Source organism: Hevea brasiliensis, chromosome 4 (genome assembly GCF_030052815.1).
Source record: "Hevea brasiliensis isolate MT/VB/25A 57/8 chromosome 4, ASM3005281v1, whole genome shotgun sequence".
NCBI lineage: Eukaryota > Viridiplantae > Streptophyta > Magnoliopsida > Malpighiales > Euphorbiaceae > Hevea > Hevea brasiliensis.
In genome coordinates, this window is record NC_079496.1 from 32,240,260 (window position 1) to 32,261,607 (window position 21,348).

Below are 21,348 nucleotides of genomic sequence, written 5' to 3' on the forward strand. Positions count from 1 at the left end.
TAACGGTTATTCTTAAAATGATAAAAAATTATTTTAATTAATTTATCAATTATTTTAAAAATTATAATTATATTTATTTGAGTTTTATTATTTATTCATATTTTATTATTCTTTTTTTTTGCTTAAATTTTAAATAAAATGGTAGGAAATATATGAATTAAAAGCATAAATAGAAAGAAAGAGAAAAAAATAAAAATTCAGATGATAATATTAGATATATTATTTATTTATTAATTTTTATCAATAGAAAATTTATTAAAATTAGAAAAATTACTTAAATTATTGAATATAATAATAAAACTAAAAAGAGTACTAAAACTAATAATAAATGAAAAATTTGAATAATTTTTACAAATTGATGATTTAATTGTTTTTAATTAAACTTATTATTAAAATTAAAAATATTTGAAAATGTTTATTATTAAACTATATAATTAAAAGTTTTTACTAAAATTGATAGTTAACATAAATATTTTATTTTATTTTATTTTTTATCTTTTAACTTATTTAATTATATAAATATATGAGTATTCAGAGTTATATAAAAAAATAAAATTAATATTTGATATATAATTATAACAATGTATTTTTAAATTATGTAATTTAACTTTTCATCAATATATTTATTATATATAATTTTTTTTATTTCAAATACTTCAAATTTTTAATTTTTAATTTATATTACATAGAATTATATATATTTAAATTAATAAATAATAAAAATATATTTAGACGTTAATTTAACTTATTGTATTGTATTCTTTTCTAATATTTAATTAATACATATAAAAATATGAATAGAAGAATTTAAGAAATGATTAAATTATTTTAACATGATTAATTTATAATAAATAATAGTTAACATATTAAAATTTTATTCCTATTATAAATCTTATTTAAAAAAAATAATTATATAAATAAAATCCTAACTCATAAAAAATTTTATTAATGGTAAATTATAATATTTAATTTAAAGGTTTAATATTAATTTTTTTCAAATTTTTATAATTATATATATTTTTAATAATTTTAGCATAGTTTTAATTTTTTTTTTAATCTATAGTCAAAATTGATTTATATCAGTTAACGTGATGTAGTTTTGATTGTTGACTTCTCTTCCGATCATAATTTTGACTGTTAATTTATTTTAATTTTTATTAATCACTAAAAAAATATTTAAAATCAAGATAAAATTCTCAAAAATTAAAAAATTAACTAGTAAGAAGTTGGAAAAAAAATTAAAAAGTGGGAAGATGGGAACATCAAGATTTCTAAAAGTACCCTTCATTATTTTTATTATTTACAAAAGTATAAAAAATGTTTTTATAAAAAATTATTAGTTCTAAAATTTTTATTGTAATAAGATAAAGTGAAGCAATAAAACACTTATTTTTTACTTTATAATATATATTTTAAATGGATTATAATAATATTATTAAAAAAATTAAAACTATTTTAAAAATAATTTTTAGTAAATAATAAATTTTAATTTGTAAAATCAAAACATTCGTATTTTCATACACATTTATAATATTTTATTCATAGTATTTTAATCATTAAAATAATGTATATTAAAAATTATATTTTATGTGTTTTAGTTATAATATTTTAATCGACTAAAGTAATATAACTTATTAATTTTATTTTTTATAATTATTTTGAATTAACTTTAATAGAAGTAAAATACAATCATACTAATGAATATCTAAATTTAATTGACTATTAAAAATAACATATAATGATAATATTATATTATATAAAAAATTTAAAGAAAATTATATAAAAAAAGTTTTAAATCACATATTTGTATAATGAGTAAATCAAAGTGTGACATACATTAAGATAAAAATTAGTTCTATTAAATGATGTATTACTTGTACAATATAAAAATTGGATTCCTTTTATATAATTATCAATTTGTGTTTATATTTAAATATAAATTTATTACATTAAAATAACAATTCTAAAGTATGATTCTTAATTCTTTTTATATTTATTCAGTATTTATGAGTTATGATAAGATTATATTAAAAAATTATTATATTTTTTTATATGTACACATTAATATTTTTTAAATTTTTAATAATATATCATTTTAAAATAAAAAATTAGTATACTCAATTTTTTAAATAAAATATATTTATCTATTTAATTTTTCTCATATACATAATTTATTTTATATGGCAGTTATATATTATTTAAAAATTTTAAATTTATATAATTTTACTATATATTATATGTTAGAATTAATTTTTTAAAATATATATATATACTGACTTATATATTATTACAACAATTAAAAATTTTATAAATATATTTATAATTAAAAATATAAATTTGTTTTATATGAAATATTTTTTTATAAGAAATTAAATTAAAAAAAATTTTAAAAATTAATAAAAGAATTCGTATATTTGACTGACAATTTTTTTTTCTTATTCGTAAATTTAAATATTATTATATTAAAATATTTTTTCATAAATAATTATAATCAAGATAGAGATAAAAATTTATTTAAAAGTTATTCATATAAATAAAATATTTTTTATTTTTTTAAAATAATATAAATCATAAAAGTATTTTTATACAAATTTATTTTAAATTATATTATAATAAAATTTAATTGTGTAAAATTTAAACACTTTTAAAATTATATAAATAATTAAATTTTAAGTTATAAAAATTTTAAAATTATATAAATAATTAAATTTTAAGTTATAAAAATTTTAAATTTATATAAGTTCTCAAATTAAATTAAATAATAAAAAATATAATTATAAAAATAATAAATAATGAAGAACCTGAATCGGTAAAATCAATGTTCCTCCACTCTTCACATATTTATATATTAGCAATTTGCATCGAGATTCATATTTTATTTTTATTTTTTTTCTTTATATATATTAATTCATATTTTTAATAATTATAATTAAATTTTTTTAATTTAATAGATTTATATTTAAAAATATTAAAATTAAATTATTAAAAAAATAAAATTTTAATAATTGAATTATTAAAAAAATAAAATTTAAAGGATTAAATTATTTTTAAATTGAAATAAAGTTAAAGATATTTTGATATTTTTTATTAAAATTAACAATAATTTAAATTTAATGGCAAAAAATTAATTTATAAATTTATTAAAATATTAAATATTAAATTATTTAGTTTTGAATCATAAAAATTAAGTTGTGCTGGGACTCGATTATAATTTATATTTAATAATATATTTTGAAATTTGTTTCGGGTCGGATCCGATTGATCTCCCACCCGTGAAGCCTTGACTCCACTTGTTCAGCGGGGCGGGTTTGAAAGCCTTATATGCACCATCGACAATCAAGCATCGGTTATCCCGCTTCACTTGTGGTGGCGTCTAGGGTTTTATTGTTATTGACTAACACAACCACTACCAATCACATGGCCGGAGCTGGAATCCACCCATACCACCAGCAGTGGCCGCCGGCAGCTGCTCCTCCGCCTCCACCCGCTGCGGCTGCTGCCCCTCCTCCTCCTCCTATCCATCATCCTCCTCCGGTCCTTGTTGATAATAGCAATCGCGGTCCTACGCACGATGAGGTAATCCCTCCATATCTGTTTCTGTCGATTAGTTTGGATCTGGTAGATCTATGCGGTTTTGTGAATTCTGAATGCGTAAAAGTATTGAAAATCCGTGTACTGATTTTAGGTTCGAACAATATTCATTACGGGGCTTCCTGAAGATGTGAAGGAGAGAGAGCTTCAGAACTTATTGAGATGGCTACCAGGATATGAGGCTTCACAAGTGAACTACAAGGGAGAAAAGCCTATGGGTTTTGCTCTCTTCTCCACTGCCCAGCTTGCTATTGCTGCTAAAGACGCTCTTCAGGTTTTGTTCTATTCAACTCATCTCTCTCCTTCTCAAATAATTAATTTAGATATTAGTTAGTTTTTTGTTTGATTTTTTTTTTTTAAATTTTCTGTTGGGGGGGTGTTAGGACATGGTTTTTGATGCGGAATCCAAGTCAGTGTTGCATACAGAGATGGCAAAGAAGAATCTATTTGTGAAAAGAGGTCAGATGTTTTGTTCAAATCGGACATGGAAGCTTGATTATTATGTGATGTTGGTTGACATGAACCTTTTATTTGTTATAATTGTTTAATACTTAATTACAAAAGAGAACAAGGTTAATTGCAATTATTGTGGAATGACAAGTGATTTACATTCAAATGCGTGTTCAAAATTTGTGTGCATTTGCTTTTGGAATTGTGGTGTTGAAAAGGAGTTTGTCTGTGCCACTGTTGCTAGCACATTGATTTTGAACAAGACGAAAAAGGGTGATGACTGTCTTCTGCTCTCTATTTAATGGGCTTTTACTCACTATGCTTTCGTGTATGAGTGGTTTGATGGTTTGTGAGGGTAAGTCAGCAAAATAAGCATAAACATATTACGGAAAGAGTGAACAATAATTGAAACCTTATTCTTGACTCTAATTTCTAGTGTTCTAGTCTGGCAGATATTTTGAAAAGGTCTAACAATTCAATCACAATCATTAGAGACCTTAAGTTCTTGCAAAAGCTTTTTTTTTTTTTTTGTTAAATTTTTACACACTCTCTTTCTTGAATTGTTAGTACTTGACTTGCTTATAATCATAATCATACAGTGCATGCCATGGCTTTAGGTCATTTGCTTTTGGCAGTCTATGTACTGTTCCATTCCTAGGGATCCACTCTGCAATCGTGTCTTAGTGATTACCATAAAACATAGGGCCTTGAGGTTTTTTATTTTTTATTTTTATATTTTTGATGGTAAATATTTTACTCTGTATTAGTTGGTTTTACTTATACAATTGGATATTTGGTATGCTTCTCTGATTTGGTTTTAATTTTTGGATGGCATTATTTATGCCAATAAAATAATAAATACAATGGACTCTTTTAAGGTGAATTTCGTAAATATGATTTGGTGCTCTAAGCCCAAACCAAATTTGTCCCTCTCTTAGTCAATCTGACTAATTATACTTGGATCAAGAACAGATAAGCTTCTGATTTAATAGCTACTACTGTGAAAATTGTATCAAAATAATCTATGGGAAATGGACTAAAAGAGTAAGAAGAATATATATTGGAGATGATCTTTTCCTTGAAGATGAGGATGAGTATCATTAATTTTCCTAGGATTATCATTAATTTTCCTAGGATTAACTTAGAATGTAGCATTTAGGATTTTCTTTTGTGGTGTTTTTTGTGTGTGGTATGCTCTGGTGTTGGCTGCTATTGCATTTTTCTTTATTGTGTGTATCTGGCTTTTATTGCACAGCGGCTGTTTCTTTGAGCTCTAATGTGCTCATGGCTTGTCTTTAAGTAGTCTTAGTAGTAATCTTTGTAGCATTGGTATTTTATTATGTTTATTATGTGTATTATTATTTTTTTGTGCATTTAATTATTATTACTCACAAATTAGCAACATTACACAAGTGTTGCATACACATTAGTAAACATGTGTTTCTGGTAACTTACATGTGTGCTTATGTCCTAGTACCTTGTTTTCTTAGTTTGCCTTGCACATTTAAGAACTTTGATTAGAAAGTAAAGGATACCTAATACAACAAAAGGGGAAAAAGTTATACCAACTAGATAATAGCCAACATAATGAAACAAAAATCAAATGAAACCAAAGTGATATTTATTAGCAACAACCAAAACACTGAGGTGGAGTGACTAATGAGCCTGCAATCCATTTCCACAAATAACACATTTCCAGAAGTCTATTTTAACTGAATAAGAAACTGCATAGCGTAGACCTATAGGGATAGAAACCATTGAAAGTTCTATAAGAATTGCATAATGCATTCCTGTATGGATAGATGTGGAAAGTTTCATGAAGGAAATTGATGTATCTATTCTCAAATATTTAGATATGTCATCATCTGAGTTTCTGATTGGTGCAGAATTGGCATGTCTACTTGGTTTTCAAGAAGGATACTTGTTCCCTGTATTTCTGTTTTGGCATTACATGCAAAATATTTAAACCATGTATTGTTGATGTAGAGTATATTTTTATATGAAGGATCTTTAGTTGTATCCGTTACTAGTGTCAATTGGCTGTATAATATTAATGCTAATTTTGATACCCAATCGCAAAAAAAATTAAAACATTTGCATGAATTTGCAATTTTGTCAATTTTGGTCTAATTTTTGATAAATTAGTTGCAATTTTCTCCATTTGGTCAAAATTGAAATAAAAAAAATGCATTATAGTACTCACTAGAATTAAAAGAAGTTCATTTTTTAAGTATTTTGTTTTCTCTTTCCCACTCCTCCCCCTTTCAATCTCCCCAATGGCTTTTCCCCCTTCCTTTTCTCTCTCGTTCGGAGTCTAACAGTGGCTTCTTGGGTGACACCTCATAGACTTATTTCCCCAATTAAGGGTAGACACATGGTTAAAACGATAAAATGCTTTGGCCCGTTTAGGAAAATTCTATTTCTATCCTCCTTTACGTGGTTATACTTTGGGGCATGAAAACAAAACCAAAGAGGCTGTTAAATGAAGTAACTCACCATATTGTGGGCACCATATGTTGTACTGTGACAGAACTCTCCAAGTGATGTTGATTGAGCTTCTATCCCAAGCACTCACTTGCATCCATTGTCAGCCTTTTTTATTTTGAGATCATGAGAAGAGTAAGGTGGCTTGCTAACTCCTTTTTGAAAGCTTCTTGTTCAGGCATATAGCCTCCACCAAAAAAATCCTTAGTACTAGCCAAACCTTTGAAACAAGAACTGTCAAAGCTGCCATGAAAATCTCAACATAACCACTGTTGATCAGACTAGTGGTGCCAACCATGAATCTCATTTTTAGGTCTTAACAAGAGAGAAGGTGGTGGGAAGTAGAGAGAAAAAGGGAGGAAGGTGGTGGGAAGTAGAGAGAAAAAGGGAGGAGGGGTATGGAAAGCAACAAAGGAAAAAAAAAAAAGAAAGAAAATCATTAGTTTTTCATTCTAATCATATGTAAAATATATATATATATATATATATATATATATATATATATATATATATATATATATATATATTTTTTTTTTTATTTCAATTTGACCATGTGGACAAAATTGCAACTAATTTCACAAATTAGGCTAAAATTGTCAAAATTAAAAGGATTGGCATAAATTGCAAGTCTTTGCAAAGTTTGGATTTGAGATTTGGTCATTAGACCCTATTTCATTCATATAATAGTTAGAAGTCAAGTGTAAGAAGGCTTTTGGTAATTTTCAAATTTTGCCTATTATTGTTATACATTTCTAATATCTTTTAATTTACAGGAATAGTAGCAGATTCTAGTGCTTATGATCAAAGTAAACGTTTGAGAACTGGTGGTGACTATTCTCACACTGCTTATACAACTCCATCTCCATTTCACCCTCCTCCTGCCCCCGTCTGGGGACCACATGGGTAATAGTTTGACTCTGCTGCTATTGTTTGTAGGTTGTCGTAGAATGGATAATTTATGTGGTATAAGATATGGTTTGTTAGGTTTGTACTATTTGAAATTGTATTTTCTCTCAAAAACCTTGCCTGCTTGCTTTAGGTATATGGCCCCTGCTCCACCTCCATATGATCCATATGCAGGCTATCCTGTTCCTCAGGTACCAATGCCAACCCCTGCACCGATACCAGCTCCTAGCAGTTATGTACCTGTTCAGGTAATATGCTATTTCTGTCATTTTAGTGAGCTATATCAAATGATTGACCATATTTCTTTCATTTTATTTTTTTTTGGGGGGTTTTGATTCATAATTGTGAACTCTGGTAGAATACTAACCATGTTTCATGACCTTGGCTTGTATTATACGATAATTCCAAATATTCTTCCGTGTAATAAATAACTCTCCATTTTCCAATTTACTTGCTCTCTCAGTTTGTATCTATGTTGTTTCATTTACAGTTTTACACTAAAAAATCAACTACTATTGCTCATGCCTTGTTTAGCTAAACTAAAATGTCTCAATTTCATGATCAATTCAGAATTCCTTGACCTCTCAACTATATTAAATCATGCAAATCTAACTAACGCAGCTTTCTCGTTTTTGTCTGTCTGTCTGTCCTTCATCACTCTCTCTCAGTGATGATGTTGGGTTACTAGACCATAGTAATGCTATTGGCATTTTTCATAGTTTGTCAATTTCATGCCAGTTATTAGATTGAACAGTAATTACTGTTGCCTTAAACTGTCTTGTTCAGTCTGGCGACTCTAGTATCTTTTTTTCAGTCTTTCATGCCAAAGGCATGCAGAATCTTGTCCATCCTCTATTTTTTTATTTTTTCATTTTTTATTGTTGGTTTCACATTGTTCAACTCCCCCCTCTTTTGGTTTGCTTTTTTGAAAATATTTTTCTACTTTTTGTCTATTGATCGCAAGTGGATTAACTTTATTTGTTCACCAAGTTTGTTCTAATCTTCTCTTTATTTTTAATTATTTTTATTTTCTTTGATATTAATGCAGAATACAAAAGATAACCCTCCTTGTAATACCCTATTTATTGGTAATCTTGGAGAGAATATCAATGAGGAAGAACTGAGGGGTCTATTCAGCGTGTAAGAATTTCTTAGCCTGGCTAGATTTCTTAGCTATTTAATTTTATATTTCTGCTGGTTAAGATTTGTGATCATTTTGTACATTTTGGTCATGCAGACAACCTGGCTTTAAGCAAATGAAAATTTTGAGACAGGAAAGACATACTGTTTGTTTTATTGAATTTGAAGTAAGTTACCTGTTACTGATAAGCACAGTTGCTGTGGGTTGTGGCTTGGATTTTCTTTTTCTCTCTATTCTCAGAAAGTTTGGAACGTGTTTTGATTTTTTTTTATTTATTTATTGCGAATTCTAAAAGTTTATTACCAAAATTTGCAGGACGTGAACAGTGCAACCAATGTGCACCGTAGTTTGCAAGGTGCTGTTATCCCAAGCTCTGGTTCTGTTGGCATGCGAATACAATATCCTTTTTAGGCTTTTCTTTTCCTCCTTTCAACCATTTTACCTTTTTTTTTTCTTTTAATTCAAGTCTCACGCGTGATCATGCTGAAAACTCCTGTCTAGGTATGGCCTAAATGGTTGTCAAACACATCCTTTTGTGCTATTCCCCTTATTCTAGTGCAAGTTCAAATATGGTCTATTAAATAAATTTCAGGTTTCCAGTTGATATGTTTCATGATTTCTTTTAGTGAACTTTCTTTGTTTTGAATTAAGGGTCATTAGTAACTTCATGTGTATATGGCTGCTACATTTTTGTATGATCTGTGTTGTATCTGCTGGTAACATTTTGATTAATTTGAACTGTTGTGAATCTTGCGTATTATATGGTCTCTTCCAATGTATTATATGGTCTCTTCCAATGTATACTAATAGCACTTTTTTTTGATCTATTATCGAAACCCTCTCTCCTTATTGTTGCAAAGTAGGTTTTTTTTTTTTTTTTTTTTTTTTTAAATTTTTTATATTTTAAATAGTGCAACACTTTAGTCTTGAGATAGAATCTTGTGACTTCTTTACTGTTCTGTAAAACTTAACTGCACTTTATTCCTTGAGATTTAAAATTTGATTGCACGGTGGTTTTTGAATGTTATATAGATCCTCAAAATCCTTAAGTTTTTCATTGATGGTAGCATGCGGGACTAAAATGCTTAATTTTGAAAGAGCAAGGATGAAAGCATATGTTAGGCCACATCTTAGGTTTTTTCTTTTTTTTTTTAATCCTCATCTTTTTCCTGCAAAAAGAAACAAGTACTTGTGCTTTATGCTCACTGATATAGGTTTTTAATTCTTCCAATAATAGGAAGGGGGAGGTATCTAAATTTCTGTCCTGCCTGTAACTTCTGTTTCTATGCCATTTTTTTAAATAATTCTGTGATGATTTGTTTTCCTTGACTTGTAATTTACGTACTCAAAGAACCCATTTGGTAAGAGGAAAGATGCAAGTCACCCTGCTGCTTCTCCCAGTGCCAATGGAGCTCCACCAACTATTACCTACCAGTAGCTCGAAGGGGATGTACTCTGATCCTTATGCACCGAGAAATACATGATAGGATGCATCTTGCAGCTGTTGCATGCATCCATTTCATATTCAACATCAGCATTAGCATCTCTTCTCATGTGCATGAATGCACACAGTGCTGTCATGAACGCACCATCTGTTCATGTTATACTAATTTCTCCTGGACATGCATTTGTCAGCACCATATGTTGATGTGTGGATAACCTAATAGGGCAGATATATTTACCATTTGTAGAAGTGGTGCATCGCAGTTTTTTTGTTAAATTTGTGTGTCTGTTTAATTCTTTTCTGCCTTTTGTCCATATTCTACATCAATATTAGGGATGCTTGTCTGGATAGACATTTTTCTGCTTGTGAAATTCTCATGATTTACATTACATTTCCTAACATGGCATCCTAATGCAGTTGAGAGTAACATATCATGATACAAAGTTTTTAACAAGACAATTCATACCATCAATCATGTATTCTTAGCCATTGCCACCATCAACATGTCTCTAGTCAGTTCCATGAACGGAATCAATCTTCCCTTCATCAGTTAAGCAAAAAATTATCATAATGGTTTAGCATTCAGGTAGTTAACAGCATAATCATCGGAAGAATGTCAGGGAAATATATGCCCTTGTGATTTATATGCAGGCTTTTCTGTACAAAGTGAGAAGCTACCATTCATTTGAGGACGTCAAGTGCTGCAGCTGCTTTTAGTAACTGGTAATGTCCCTTTTTTGGCAAACATCCTCGTTTGGATGTTTGATTGACAATTCTTAAGGTGGAAATTTTGTTGGATTTCAACTGAAGCAAACATCAGGTAAGTAGGGGAGCTTGAGATTGCCATGGCGGTGGCGAATTTTCTTAACATGCGAGGGACTTTTGGGTCGATCTTTGTGGTAGTTGTTGCCATTCAACAAATTGAGTAGGTAGAGAGAATCATGGGTGAGGGAAAGATATCATAGCAGGGGAATATAGTTTCACTAGTAAGTCTTTAACACCAATTGGGTCTGTCTACTGTCCTCTTTACTCTTTATAGAGTGCCCTTCTAGCTGTTATGCTGCTCCATGGTACTGTCCCTAATTTAACAGCATTATTGTTACAATAGTTTGGGCTTAAGTGCTGATTTTCATAGCAATTTTTATTTTTTCAAATAGTAAATTGGTTTGTCTATTTTCAACTTTCTGCAATGTTTTCAAAACTAATTCCAACTGGACTAACTTGGTCTTAGTCGGTCTCAGAAGTATGACCACTTTTGATTTTATCAAAGCCAAATTAGAATGATTTGTTAGGTCATGATTTTGAGTTGTAACAATTTGATGATTACGTTGAATTGGTTCTCGTATTATTTTGTAGAGAACTGTGAAATTAAAAATCTTCAATGTTAAAAAATCCCTAAATTACTGGAATAAAGTTTTTCTACCTTTTCTCTGTTTGTTTCCCAAAATAATCCCTCCCAACAATGGTCAACAAAAAATAAAAGCAAAGTTAGCGAAAAACATAGGCAATTTTGTATTGGCAAGTCGGTAGGCTTATCATAGAGAACATCCTAGATTTATACTTTTAAGCACAAGAAACATGCTAATGTGAACTTCGAGCCTGCATCTTTTACTAGTTTAGGTGTTATGACTCTTAAGGGTTCTTAAAAACTATGTGTCGCATGGTTAATAACTAAATGTTGGAAAAAAAAAAAAAAAACGAACATAACGTATGGTTATTTTTTTGGGGAAATTGGGGGAGTACTTCACAAAAAGTAGTTTTCTTATTTTTTCTAACTTCTAGAGTAATTTTGAAAATCATGATTAAGAAAAATAAGTTATTTTTTTATAAAATAATCCCTTTTTAAAAAGCCATTATTTAGGTGCTGACAACTTTATTAAAATGTATGATGCAATGCAAATATATATTTATTAATTTATCAGCCGCTCTTGACAATCAATTGTTATCAAAGATTGGTGGCAACCAGACAATTTATTATTTTTTTATGTATTTTTCCTATTTTTAATAATAAAATAATAAAAAATTAAAATTTATGGTTTAAATATTTTTGAACTGTAAAAACAAAAGTAACATTTTCAGTATACTCCACCATAAAATAATGTTCTTTTATTTTTCAGCATATATTTAATTTTTGACAAAAATTAAATTATTTTTGTCAAAAATATTTTTTTTCTTGAAAAATATTTTTCATTGAGAAGTTACTTTCTGTGACGGCAACTTGGATTAAACCCAATAAGGAAAGGTATGTGATTACTATAATCCAATAAAAGCAAACAATATGTCCAATGCGACTGGATCAAAGAAAATTGAAGAAACATAAAATTAAAACTTTAAAAAAGAAGAAACATAATTTCTTCTTCACGTATAAAAATCTCTGTACTTTCATAATATTGCCCCTAGTTGATTTAATTATTAATTTATAAAACTTAAAATTTGATTAAATATATTTAAAATAGATTTAGTATTTTTAAAGTTTTAACTTTTTTTTTCAAACATAATATTGTATTCCAAGCCCTAACTGGCTAATTTAATTTACATCAAAAGATCACAGTAGAAGGAACCAGGATGCAGACATTGTTTAGCTAGATTATGAGCTGCCATATTGCTCATGACATTTGTAATGACCCAAATCTTAGATTGTTACTAACTCTAAGGGACAAGTAGGTAATGAGCCCCAAGGACCCATAATAAGTCTCATCATTATTTTTCATAAACTTTTATAGGACCCTTTTTAAGAAATGGATGAATAAAGAGATGATGGATTTATAGAAGAAATGTAAATGCGAGGTTATTTTTTTGATTAATGATAATTTAAGCAGAAAGATAACTTTGTTAACAAAATAAAATTTTAGTGACTAAAATTATTTCTCATAAAAAATATATGAACTAATCTCTTAACTTTAATCATGTTTAACAAAAATCCCCTTAACCTACGACGGGAGGTTAAGAGGTAAAAAAGTATAAAATTATTATTTTGTTAAAAAAATATAAAATTATTATTTTATTAATCTCTAAAAAAGAAAATTATTATTTTAGTCACTTTTTCTCCATTTTATGAGTAAATTTAATAAATATTAATTTATTAAATTTATTAATAAATTTATTCACTAATTTATATTTTCTTATTATTAATTTAAATTTTACTAAAATTTAATTGAACTTATCAATAAATAATTCTATTTGCGTTTAATTTTAGAATAATATATTCTTAATTTTATTTCAACTAAATAGTTTAACTCAACTGTAAGTTAATTTACTTGTGCTCTTTAATTTTGAAAAACAATTTTCTAAAATATAATTTAGATTGAACAAATAAATTTAAGTTTCAGTTCATTGGGTTCCTTAATAAATTAAAAAATTGTAGACTCCTATTTTTATGACCTTGTGGGTAGGTGCATTGAGACCGTGAAGAAATTAATGATAAAAAATTACATGACTGTAGGATATATTTAGAGGTATTAAAAATAGATAATCATACATATAGTATGTTTTTTGGAGAAAATAATTTTAAATAGTAAAAAATATTTAATTAAATTTAAATGAAATTTATTTTTTGTTTAAATTTAATTTTGAGAATTTATTTTATTAAAAAATCTAATTGGACCTAATTGGATTCTTTAAGGCCAATAAGGCCCAATAGGATATTTGAATTAAATAGATAAAAGTTTATAATTTTTTATTATTTTTAAAGAAAAATAAAAATTAAATAGAAAATTTCCTCTTTAAGACTCTTTAAATATTCTTATTTAAGGATTACATAAATTTTTTATATCATTTTTTAGCCTAAACCCTATAAATATCTCACAAAAAAGAAGAAATAAAGTTGGAGAGAGGGAGGGGAGGAGAGAACAACATTACACAAGAAAAAACTTACTCCATCTCTCCAATTCGGTAAGCTTTTCCCAATCTCATTCATTCTTTCTTCTTCTTGCTTTCTTCCTTTTTTTTTAACAAATATTGAAGATTTTTTTAAAATATGTGTTTTAAATTACGAATATTCAAGGAATATGACATATATATGTTCTTTCATATTTATGTACCTTTAGATGGTCTCATATATTCATAATATTCATATATATGTGAAAAATTTAAAGGTGATAACAACTTTGCACATGTTCTTATTATTGTCACATCATTCTTAATTAAGTAATTTTCATGTACTTTTGCTTTTATAAAAATTATATAAAAATTATATTTGTAATCCTCATGAAATTCTGGTAATTTTAACCTCAAGAATAGTGAAAAAATCTGTTAAATTGAGTAAGTTATGACTGTCCAAAGTTAGGGTGCTTGTAGATCATGATTTGCAGTGCAGCCAAATTTCAAGAGCCATATTTCTCTAAATTCTTTATCTTTTTCTGCGACTCTTAGATCTAAATTTAATTCAAGATCTTATCTAACTTTTTCTATTGGTTTCATGAAAAAATCTTTTATAGGTTGAGAGATATTGCATTTTTAAAAAATTAGTGCAGATCAATCACTGTTAAAAGTTTCGATTTTTGTAAATTATTCGGTAATGATTTTGACCTAGTTATTAATTTTATAATTTAATATGATGTTTGATCTTGCTTTTATAATTTTTTTGTAATTTTTATACTTGTTTAGATATTATTAGAAATAAGACATAGTGAATCTGTTTAAAAATTTCATTTTGTTTATTTTTTTTTGTTCAAGTCTTAAATTGTATGTAACACCCTCACTGTATCCATTCCGTACATTCTACTGTTTCGGTGACCGGTGTCGGTCCGGACAGCTAGAACGTCTGGAAAATATTTAAACTAAAGTGAGGAACCATAATTAACTTAAATATTAACAAGAAAAATGTAAGAAAAATTTTACAAATAAAATACAACCAAGTTAAGTGAGCCGGTGCTCTAGCGATAAGTAACCCAGTGGGAAGTTGCGGTCCTCGCAACTAGGAGCCCCTAGACCCAGGAGAAAATTCATAAAATAATTTTTGGGACTCCAGAGAAGAGTCATTGAGGTTTCTATGGCATTAGAATTCCAAGAAAATGCTTAGAAAAATTTTTCAATCGGTACAGACAATTTTAGTCTGTTAAGCCAAACAGAGGACATTTTGGTCATTTCGTCTTTAGAGATGATTTTTGGCCGACTTGTCCAGTTAAGTAAATAATTATTATGACATAAAATGTGAATAAATATTGCTAAAAATTAAATTGAAAATGAGAAGAGAAGAAAAGAAAAAAAAATGAAAGAAAATGTCAATTATGACATCACATGATGTCATTAAAGCACTCCCACCCAATCACATTGTGACACATGTCTATAAACCACTTAAAAAGCATAAAATGGGCAGAAAAATTGAAGAAACCAATCTGTTTCTTCCCTTTCCCATTTCCAGCCGTAACTCTCTCATCTTCCCTCTCCCTAACCCATTCCTCCATGAAAGCTTAAGGCAAGCTTGAGGCAACCCGCCAAATCACCTCTAAATCCTAACTTCTCTTCATGAAAAATTGTCCCTACCACTAAAGCAAGCCTTGGACAGAAATTTGAAGAGGAAAAAGAAAGGTTTTGGCAAGCTTGGGAGTAGCTCCAACAAGGTTAGTGACCAATCTCCTTCCATTCTTTTTTAATTCATGTTTATTAACATGAGATAAATGGAAATTGTAAGAAAAACAAAATAAAACTTATGTATATTCACCCCTACAATTTTGGCAGCTTAGGGGTGGTTAGGGTTTGATGAATTTACTTGAAGTAAAGTGTTTATGAGCTGCCCATAGCATGAGATGAGTGCTTGAACATGTAAGAGTAAGTGAAATGCAAGTGTGATGCATGAATGAACCTTGAAAATGTGGACACTTGAACAACATTAGGGTTTGCTCATGTAATGGTATGTTAACATTGTAGTGGTCAATTAGTGATCATTTGAATATGTGTGAGGAGGAATTGAAGTGAGTAAGGATGTTGGAGTTGAAGGCATGCTGCCCTTGGTGACCTGCAGGACTGGTTGTGAGTCCAGCAGGTTTAGGCAGCTATAAATGGAGTTGTATAGGTTCAATTGGTGCAAAGCTAATTGGACATGTAACTAGACACATAATGGCACAACTTTGGTGAAGAAACCCTACCTAGAAAACCAAACCAAGTTGACCTAAAAATTGTCCTAATCCGGGTGACTTGCATTCTGCCTGGGCAAAATAACCAAATAATCAGTATTTATTCATTTAGTCATAACTCAGTATAGAAAGGTCCAATTCACCTGAAATTTTACCAGTAGATAGCTGAGACATAGACCTACAACTTTTATGAAGAAACCAAACCCAAATTTTAATCATAACATGTTCAAAAACTGACCTGCAGTCAGTGTACAAAACCTGCAGAATTGGTTCTGCCCAGAAAAGTTTGGAAAATTATAATCTGGCCAGTTATGGTGTTTAGACCATAACTTGAGCTACAAAACTCCAAATGGAGTGATTCAAAAAAAGAAATGTAACTAGACACAATAAGGAAAAACTTTCATGAAGACAATTTTGCCAAATTCCTACTATAGAAATGACCAATGGAACAGTAAACTTAGTGCTTGAAATCTGAAAATTGTGAATAACTAACACTAAGCTTTGAAATGGAATTGGCAACCGATGCCAACAACTTTAGAATGAAAAATATGGTATGTTGGTGATATTCGAACCAATATACCTATTATCTATGAAAAATTCAACATTTTAGTTGACTAATGAAATGAATAGTAACCTCATATATAAAGTACAAATATTCAAGAAATGACTTTGTAATATGCCCTAGTAGGCCTAATGTGATTGGTTTGGATAGGTTGACATGCCAATAGGGTTCTGATAGCAGTACTGCGTATGATGTATGGCTCCATGCCATTCTGTGATGATAGCCTATGGCTATACTGATTATGATGTTATACTTGGCTTTATGCCTTATTGCTTTTATGGCTTATTAGCCATTCTGTTTGCACACTGGGAGACACATTGTGACCGATGATGTGATGGCCCGAGGTACCTGATACCCAGTGCTAATTTACCCATTTATCCAGTCCGATCAATTTGTATAGGTTACTTGGGCATGGAAAAGTATAACTGTAATTGAACTGATTATTAAAGAAAATAAGGAAATGAAATATCAAGATAAAGATCAAGAGTGATTACAATAAAATATAAAGAAGCTCAAAATCATCAAGAAAACAATTAACAAAATGCATGAAGAAGTTAATATCATAAAATGTAATTAGCCTTCGACTAAACAATAAGTTAGTAAATATTCATTTCTTATGAACACAATAACTAGGAAATTTCTACTTTTATTTGCATATTATATTTTCTTGTATTATTGGCACCACTAAGCTTTATGCTTAGCGCATCGCTTTTGCAACGCGTAGGTACTGAAGATTTGGACAGAGAGCCCAATAGACCATAGACTGGGTAAGGCCGTTCACAGTTCTGCTTAGTGTCGGTGTCACTTCATAGACTACAGTGCATTGGTAGGACTCTAAGTCCCATATTGTATTTTGTAATTTTTGTAAGTTTTGTAATTAAACTTTTATCTTATCGTGTATATTTGAAACAAATGTTATATAATTTTGTATTAATGTAAGTATTTGTAACTTGTGATTATAAATAACATATGAGAATTTATTTATGATTTGAGCATGATGATGATGTGGAATGAATGAATGACAAATGGAGGAATTGTTAAGAAATTATTGTAAATTGATGTGATACAAATGGAGTTTGAGAATGATTGGAAATTATTGGAAGTGTTTTTCACAGGTTCCGAAGAACAGTTTTCTCTATTTTTAGCTGACACTCTGTCGGATTTTCTAAAAAATTTTCAGAACCTTAAATTAATTCATAATTTCATAAATAAATTAAATGGCATAAATTTCACTTTGTGACTAATAAATGAATAAATAAATAAATTAAGAAAGAGTAAATTGTAATGAAATAAGATATGGTGCTCCGGCACACTGTGTGACATATCTTGCTCAGCTACACTGTAGACGGGTAAGGGGTGTCACATTGTATCTTGATATAATTTTAATTATGTATATGATATAATATGGGGTTATGAAGTGTTAGAATTAGGTTAGACCTGACCGTTGTATAGTTTTAGCCCATTAAAAGCTCATTATGTAAGTGATTAAATTTTTAATTGTAATGTTAATTTTATTTAAAAAAATAAATTAGTAGCTAGCCCTAAGGTAAGTATTAAAAAGTGCAATAATTATGTAGGGTTTAGTGGAGCTTAACAAGAGTAAGACAAGGATTAACTTGTTATACTAAAAGAGAAAACTCTTCTTTAAGAGTAACTTGCCCTAATGATAACTACAATAATTAAAAGATAAGTACCCCTTAAAACTTTTTTAAAATAACAATTTTATATGTAATATATAGTAATAATAGGTTTTACATTGTAAATAATAAAATCAATTTTATTTGTATCTTTAACCCACTTGTGTAAGAAATTTAATTGAATAAATATTAGGTAAATTAAAATTAAATCTTATTTGTATAAAAAACTGACTTTGGCATATGAATTAAATGTGATTAAATATTTGGTAAGAAATAAAATAAATTTAACATGTTAGAAACAAATATTTTTAGGATGTAATTGCTTGAGCCTTTATGTATTTATTAGAATAAATTACACATGTATACAATTTATTTAGTTTAATTGTCCTTAGAGTAACTTGGTAAATAAATAAATTAATTAGTTATATAGAAACTTAAGGTTGTTTGTAAATTAAATTATCAACAATAAATTAATTTTAGTCATTTAGTAAATTTGACTTAATTTAATTTAGCATTCCCATAGATAGGGAGTACTTGTGCATGAAAATTATTTGTAAAAAATAACCCCTATGTGAATTAGTTGTGTGTGTAGGTTTAGAAATTACATTTTTAGGTAAGAAGTTTGATAAAGGAACAATAAATAAGACTTTTAGAAACATTAGTAGATGACTGATACTCAAATTAATAAGGTTAGACTAGGTGTAAGGGGTACCAAACACCTTCTCCTTATATACCCATTATCCCAAACCCAGACATTGGGCTATATTGATGATGATTGTAGAACCTCTGCAAGGAGTAAGTTGCCATCCACGACCCTATCAAAAAATTGAGTGCATCAATCAAGTTCCTTCAGTTGTCTCTTCAAAAATTAATACCTCAATTAGATGTCTCTTGGAAGAAACAATGAATATGTCCCGATTATTATCTGAGTGATAACTTCTGTCTATCTATGCCTTTATGATATAAATTCTTAGTACCGTAGTAGTGTTATGGGAAGACGGTACTTATTAGTGGATTCGATTCTATTAAGATTGTATAAATTGCATGTCTAAGAAATGCTGTCTTAGGTGGCGGTCCTAAAGTGAGACATATAGACATGTTTGTCGGTTTTTCAACCTCGCAAGTGCACGGATCGCTAACAAGTAATAAAGTAGTGAGTATAGTATCATCCCACGAGGAATTTAGTTAGCAAGTACCAAGCTACACAACAATTCTGACTATTTAGGTTACTGAATATAGATGAAGAGTGAATTAAATCTACTTTGGATGCTGAAATTTTTTTTTGAATAAAACTATCTATTAAAGCAATTCCAGAATTAAGATTTCACACTTTATGTGACACTCCTTACCCGTGTACAGTATACCCGAGTAAGTAATGCCACACGGTGTACCGGCACACTCTAATATTCCTCAATTAATTTATATCATACTTTTGCATATAATTTAATGAAGTACAATTTATTTAAGCCATTTATCAAAAGTATTATTCATTTAAGGTTCCGAAAATTTTAAAGAAAATCCGGCGGAGTACCGGCTAAAAATGGAGAAAACCGTTCTTCGGAACCTGTTAAAAACACTTCCAATATTTTTATTCCATCATCTCAAACTCCCTTTATCCAAAATCTCAACAATATTTCTCAAACATCCATTATCAACACCAATCTCAATATCAAGATTTCAACATTTCAATTTCTATTTTCATTCATCATTCACATGTGATGTTCGCATATAGATCACAAGTAAACATTTACTTTTCCATTAACAATATAATTTTCATAATTTACATATACATCAATATACATTACAAAAGTTTAAATACATATGAAGAAAAATCAACATTTAGTTACAAAATGTCAAAATGACACCTAGTGTCCTACCAATGCACAGCAGAAGTTGAGGTGACACGGACACCGAGCAGATCTACAGGATGAACTCACCCAGTCTGTGGTCTACTGGGCTCACGGTCGGGATCTCCAGTACCTACGCGTGGCAAAAGCAACGCGCTAAGCAATAATGCTTAGTGGTGCAATAATATAATAGAAGAAAATAGCAAGAAAATAAATGTGTATACAATGTGTATGCTTTCTTTGTTTGATCTTGGTATATTCATTAATTCATTAACTTTGTTCACTTTTATTCATTTGGTTGCCCCAAGTAACCTACACTAGACGATCGGATCGATAACGGTAAATCGCGCTGGGTACCTAGTACCTCGGCGTCACACCATCGGTCACATATGCATCTCGGTGTGCAGCAGCTAACAAGCTGTAAATAATATTCGGCACAAAGCCAAGTCTCAATACAAAGTCAGAATGGTTAAAAGCCATGAAATCACAGAATGGCATTTTTGCCATGTGCAGTACTGCTAACTGAACCCTATTGGCATGCCAAACTATCCAAACCAATCTTGTTAGGTATACTAGGGCATTTGAAACTCTTAAATTCGTCAATTTGTGAATTTCAACTTTTTTGGTGTTACTATTCATCATTGGTCAACAAAAATGTTGACTTTTAGAATAAAAATGTGTACATCAACTTTGGCACTCCCAACATACCACATTTGGTGTTTAAAACTTGTTAGCATTAAGTGTTTTTGCCATTCCAAAGTGTAACTCAACACAAACAGATTTTTCAGTTTTGGTGAGTCAACTTCACTGTTCCATTGGACACTGTTACTGTTAGAATTTGAGGAAATGTAAAACATGAAAGTTGTTCCTTATTTTGTCTAGTTGAATTTCCTTTTTTGAATCACTCCATTTGGAGTTTTGTAGCTCCAGATATGGCTCAAAAACCCAAGCTGCCCGGATATGCAGTCTGCAGAATTTTACCATATCTACAGTGCATGAACAGTGACTTGAGTCACTTGGTTGAATGGGTTCTGGCCATAATTTGGGGTAGGTTCCTTCATGAAAGTTGTTTGTCTATGTCTTAACTTGTTGCTGTAAAAATTTCAGACCAATTGACCCAATCTACAGTGACTTATGGCCAAATGAACAGTTACTGTTCATTTGGTCAAATTCTGCAGAGGCAGTTTCAGGGTTCCGGATTGTGGCTGAGTT

At 29.1% G+C, this 21,348-nt stretch overlaps 1 protein-coding gene across 2 annotated transcripts; it reads left to right on the forward strand.

Moving 5' to 3' along the window:
* Positions 1 to 3,334: 3,334 nt before the first annotated feature.
* On the forward strand, positions 3,335 to 11,177 carry LOC110663448 (uncharacterized). Of its 2 annotated transcripts, XR_009148248.1 has the most exons (10): positions 3,335 to 3,576; positions 3,686 to 3,865; positions 3,975 to 4,050; positions 7,299 to 7,428; positions 7,565 to 7,679; positions 8,480 to 8,571; positions 8,669 to 8,738; positions 8,888 to 8,970; positions 9,914 to 10,565; positions 10,668 to 11,177. XR_009148248.1 is itself a non-coding variant. In XM_021822741.2 (9 exons), the coding sequence occupies exons 1-9, from the start codon at positions 3,418 to 3,420 to the stop codon at positions 10,008 to 10,010; spliced, it is 1,002 nt and encodes a 333-aa protein (XP_021678433.1). In that variant the 5' UTR covers positions 3,335 to 3,417; the 3' UTR covers positions 10,011 to 11,177. The 2 variants fall into 2 exon arrangements, 1 of the variants encoding a protein (XP_021678433.1); XM_021822741.2 differs by having other exon boundaries at positions 9,914 to 11,177.
* The last annotated feature ends 10,171 nt before the right edge of the window (positions 11,178 to 21,348 follow it).

Excerpts from the sequence above, each read along its gene's own strand:
- LOC110663448 (XM_021822741.2), top strand. The coding sequence starts at position 3,418 with ATGGCCGGAGCTGGAATCCACCCATACCACCAGCAGTGGCCGCCGGCA. Across the intron at positions 4,051-7,298 it reads GAATCTATTTGTGAAAAGAG|GAATAGTAGCAGATTCTAGT; the intron begins GTCAGATGTTTT and ends TTTAATTTACAG. Across the intron at positions 7,680-8,479 it reads GCAGTTATGTACCTGTTCAG|AATACAAAAGATAACCCTCC; the intron begins GTAATATGCTAT and ends ATATTAATGCAG.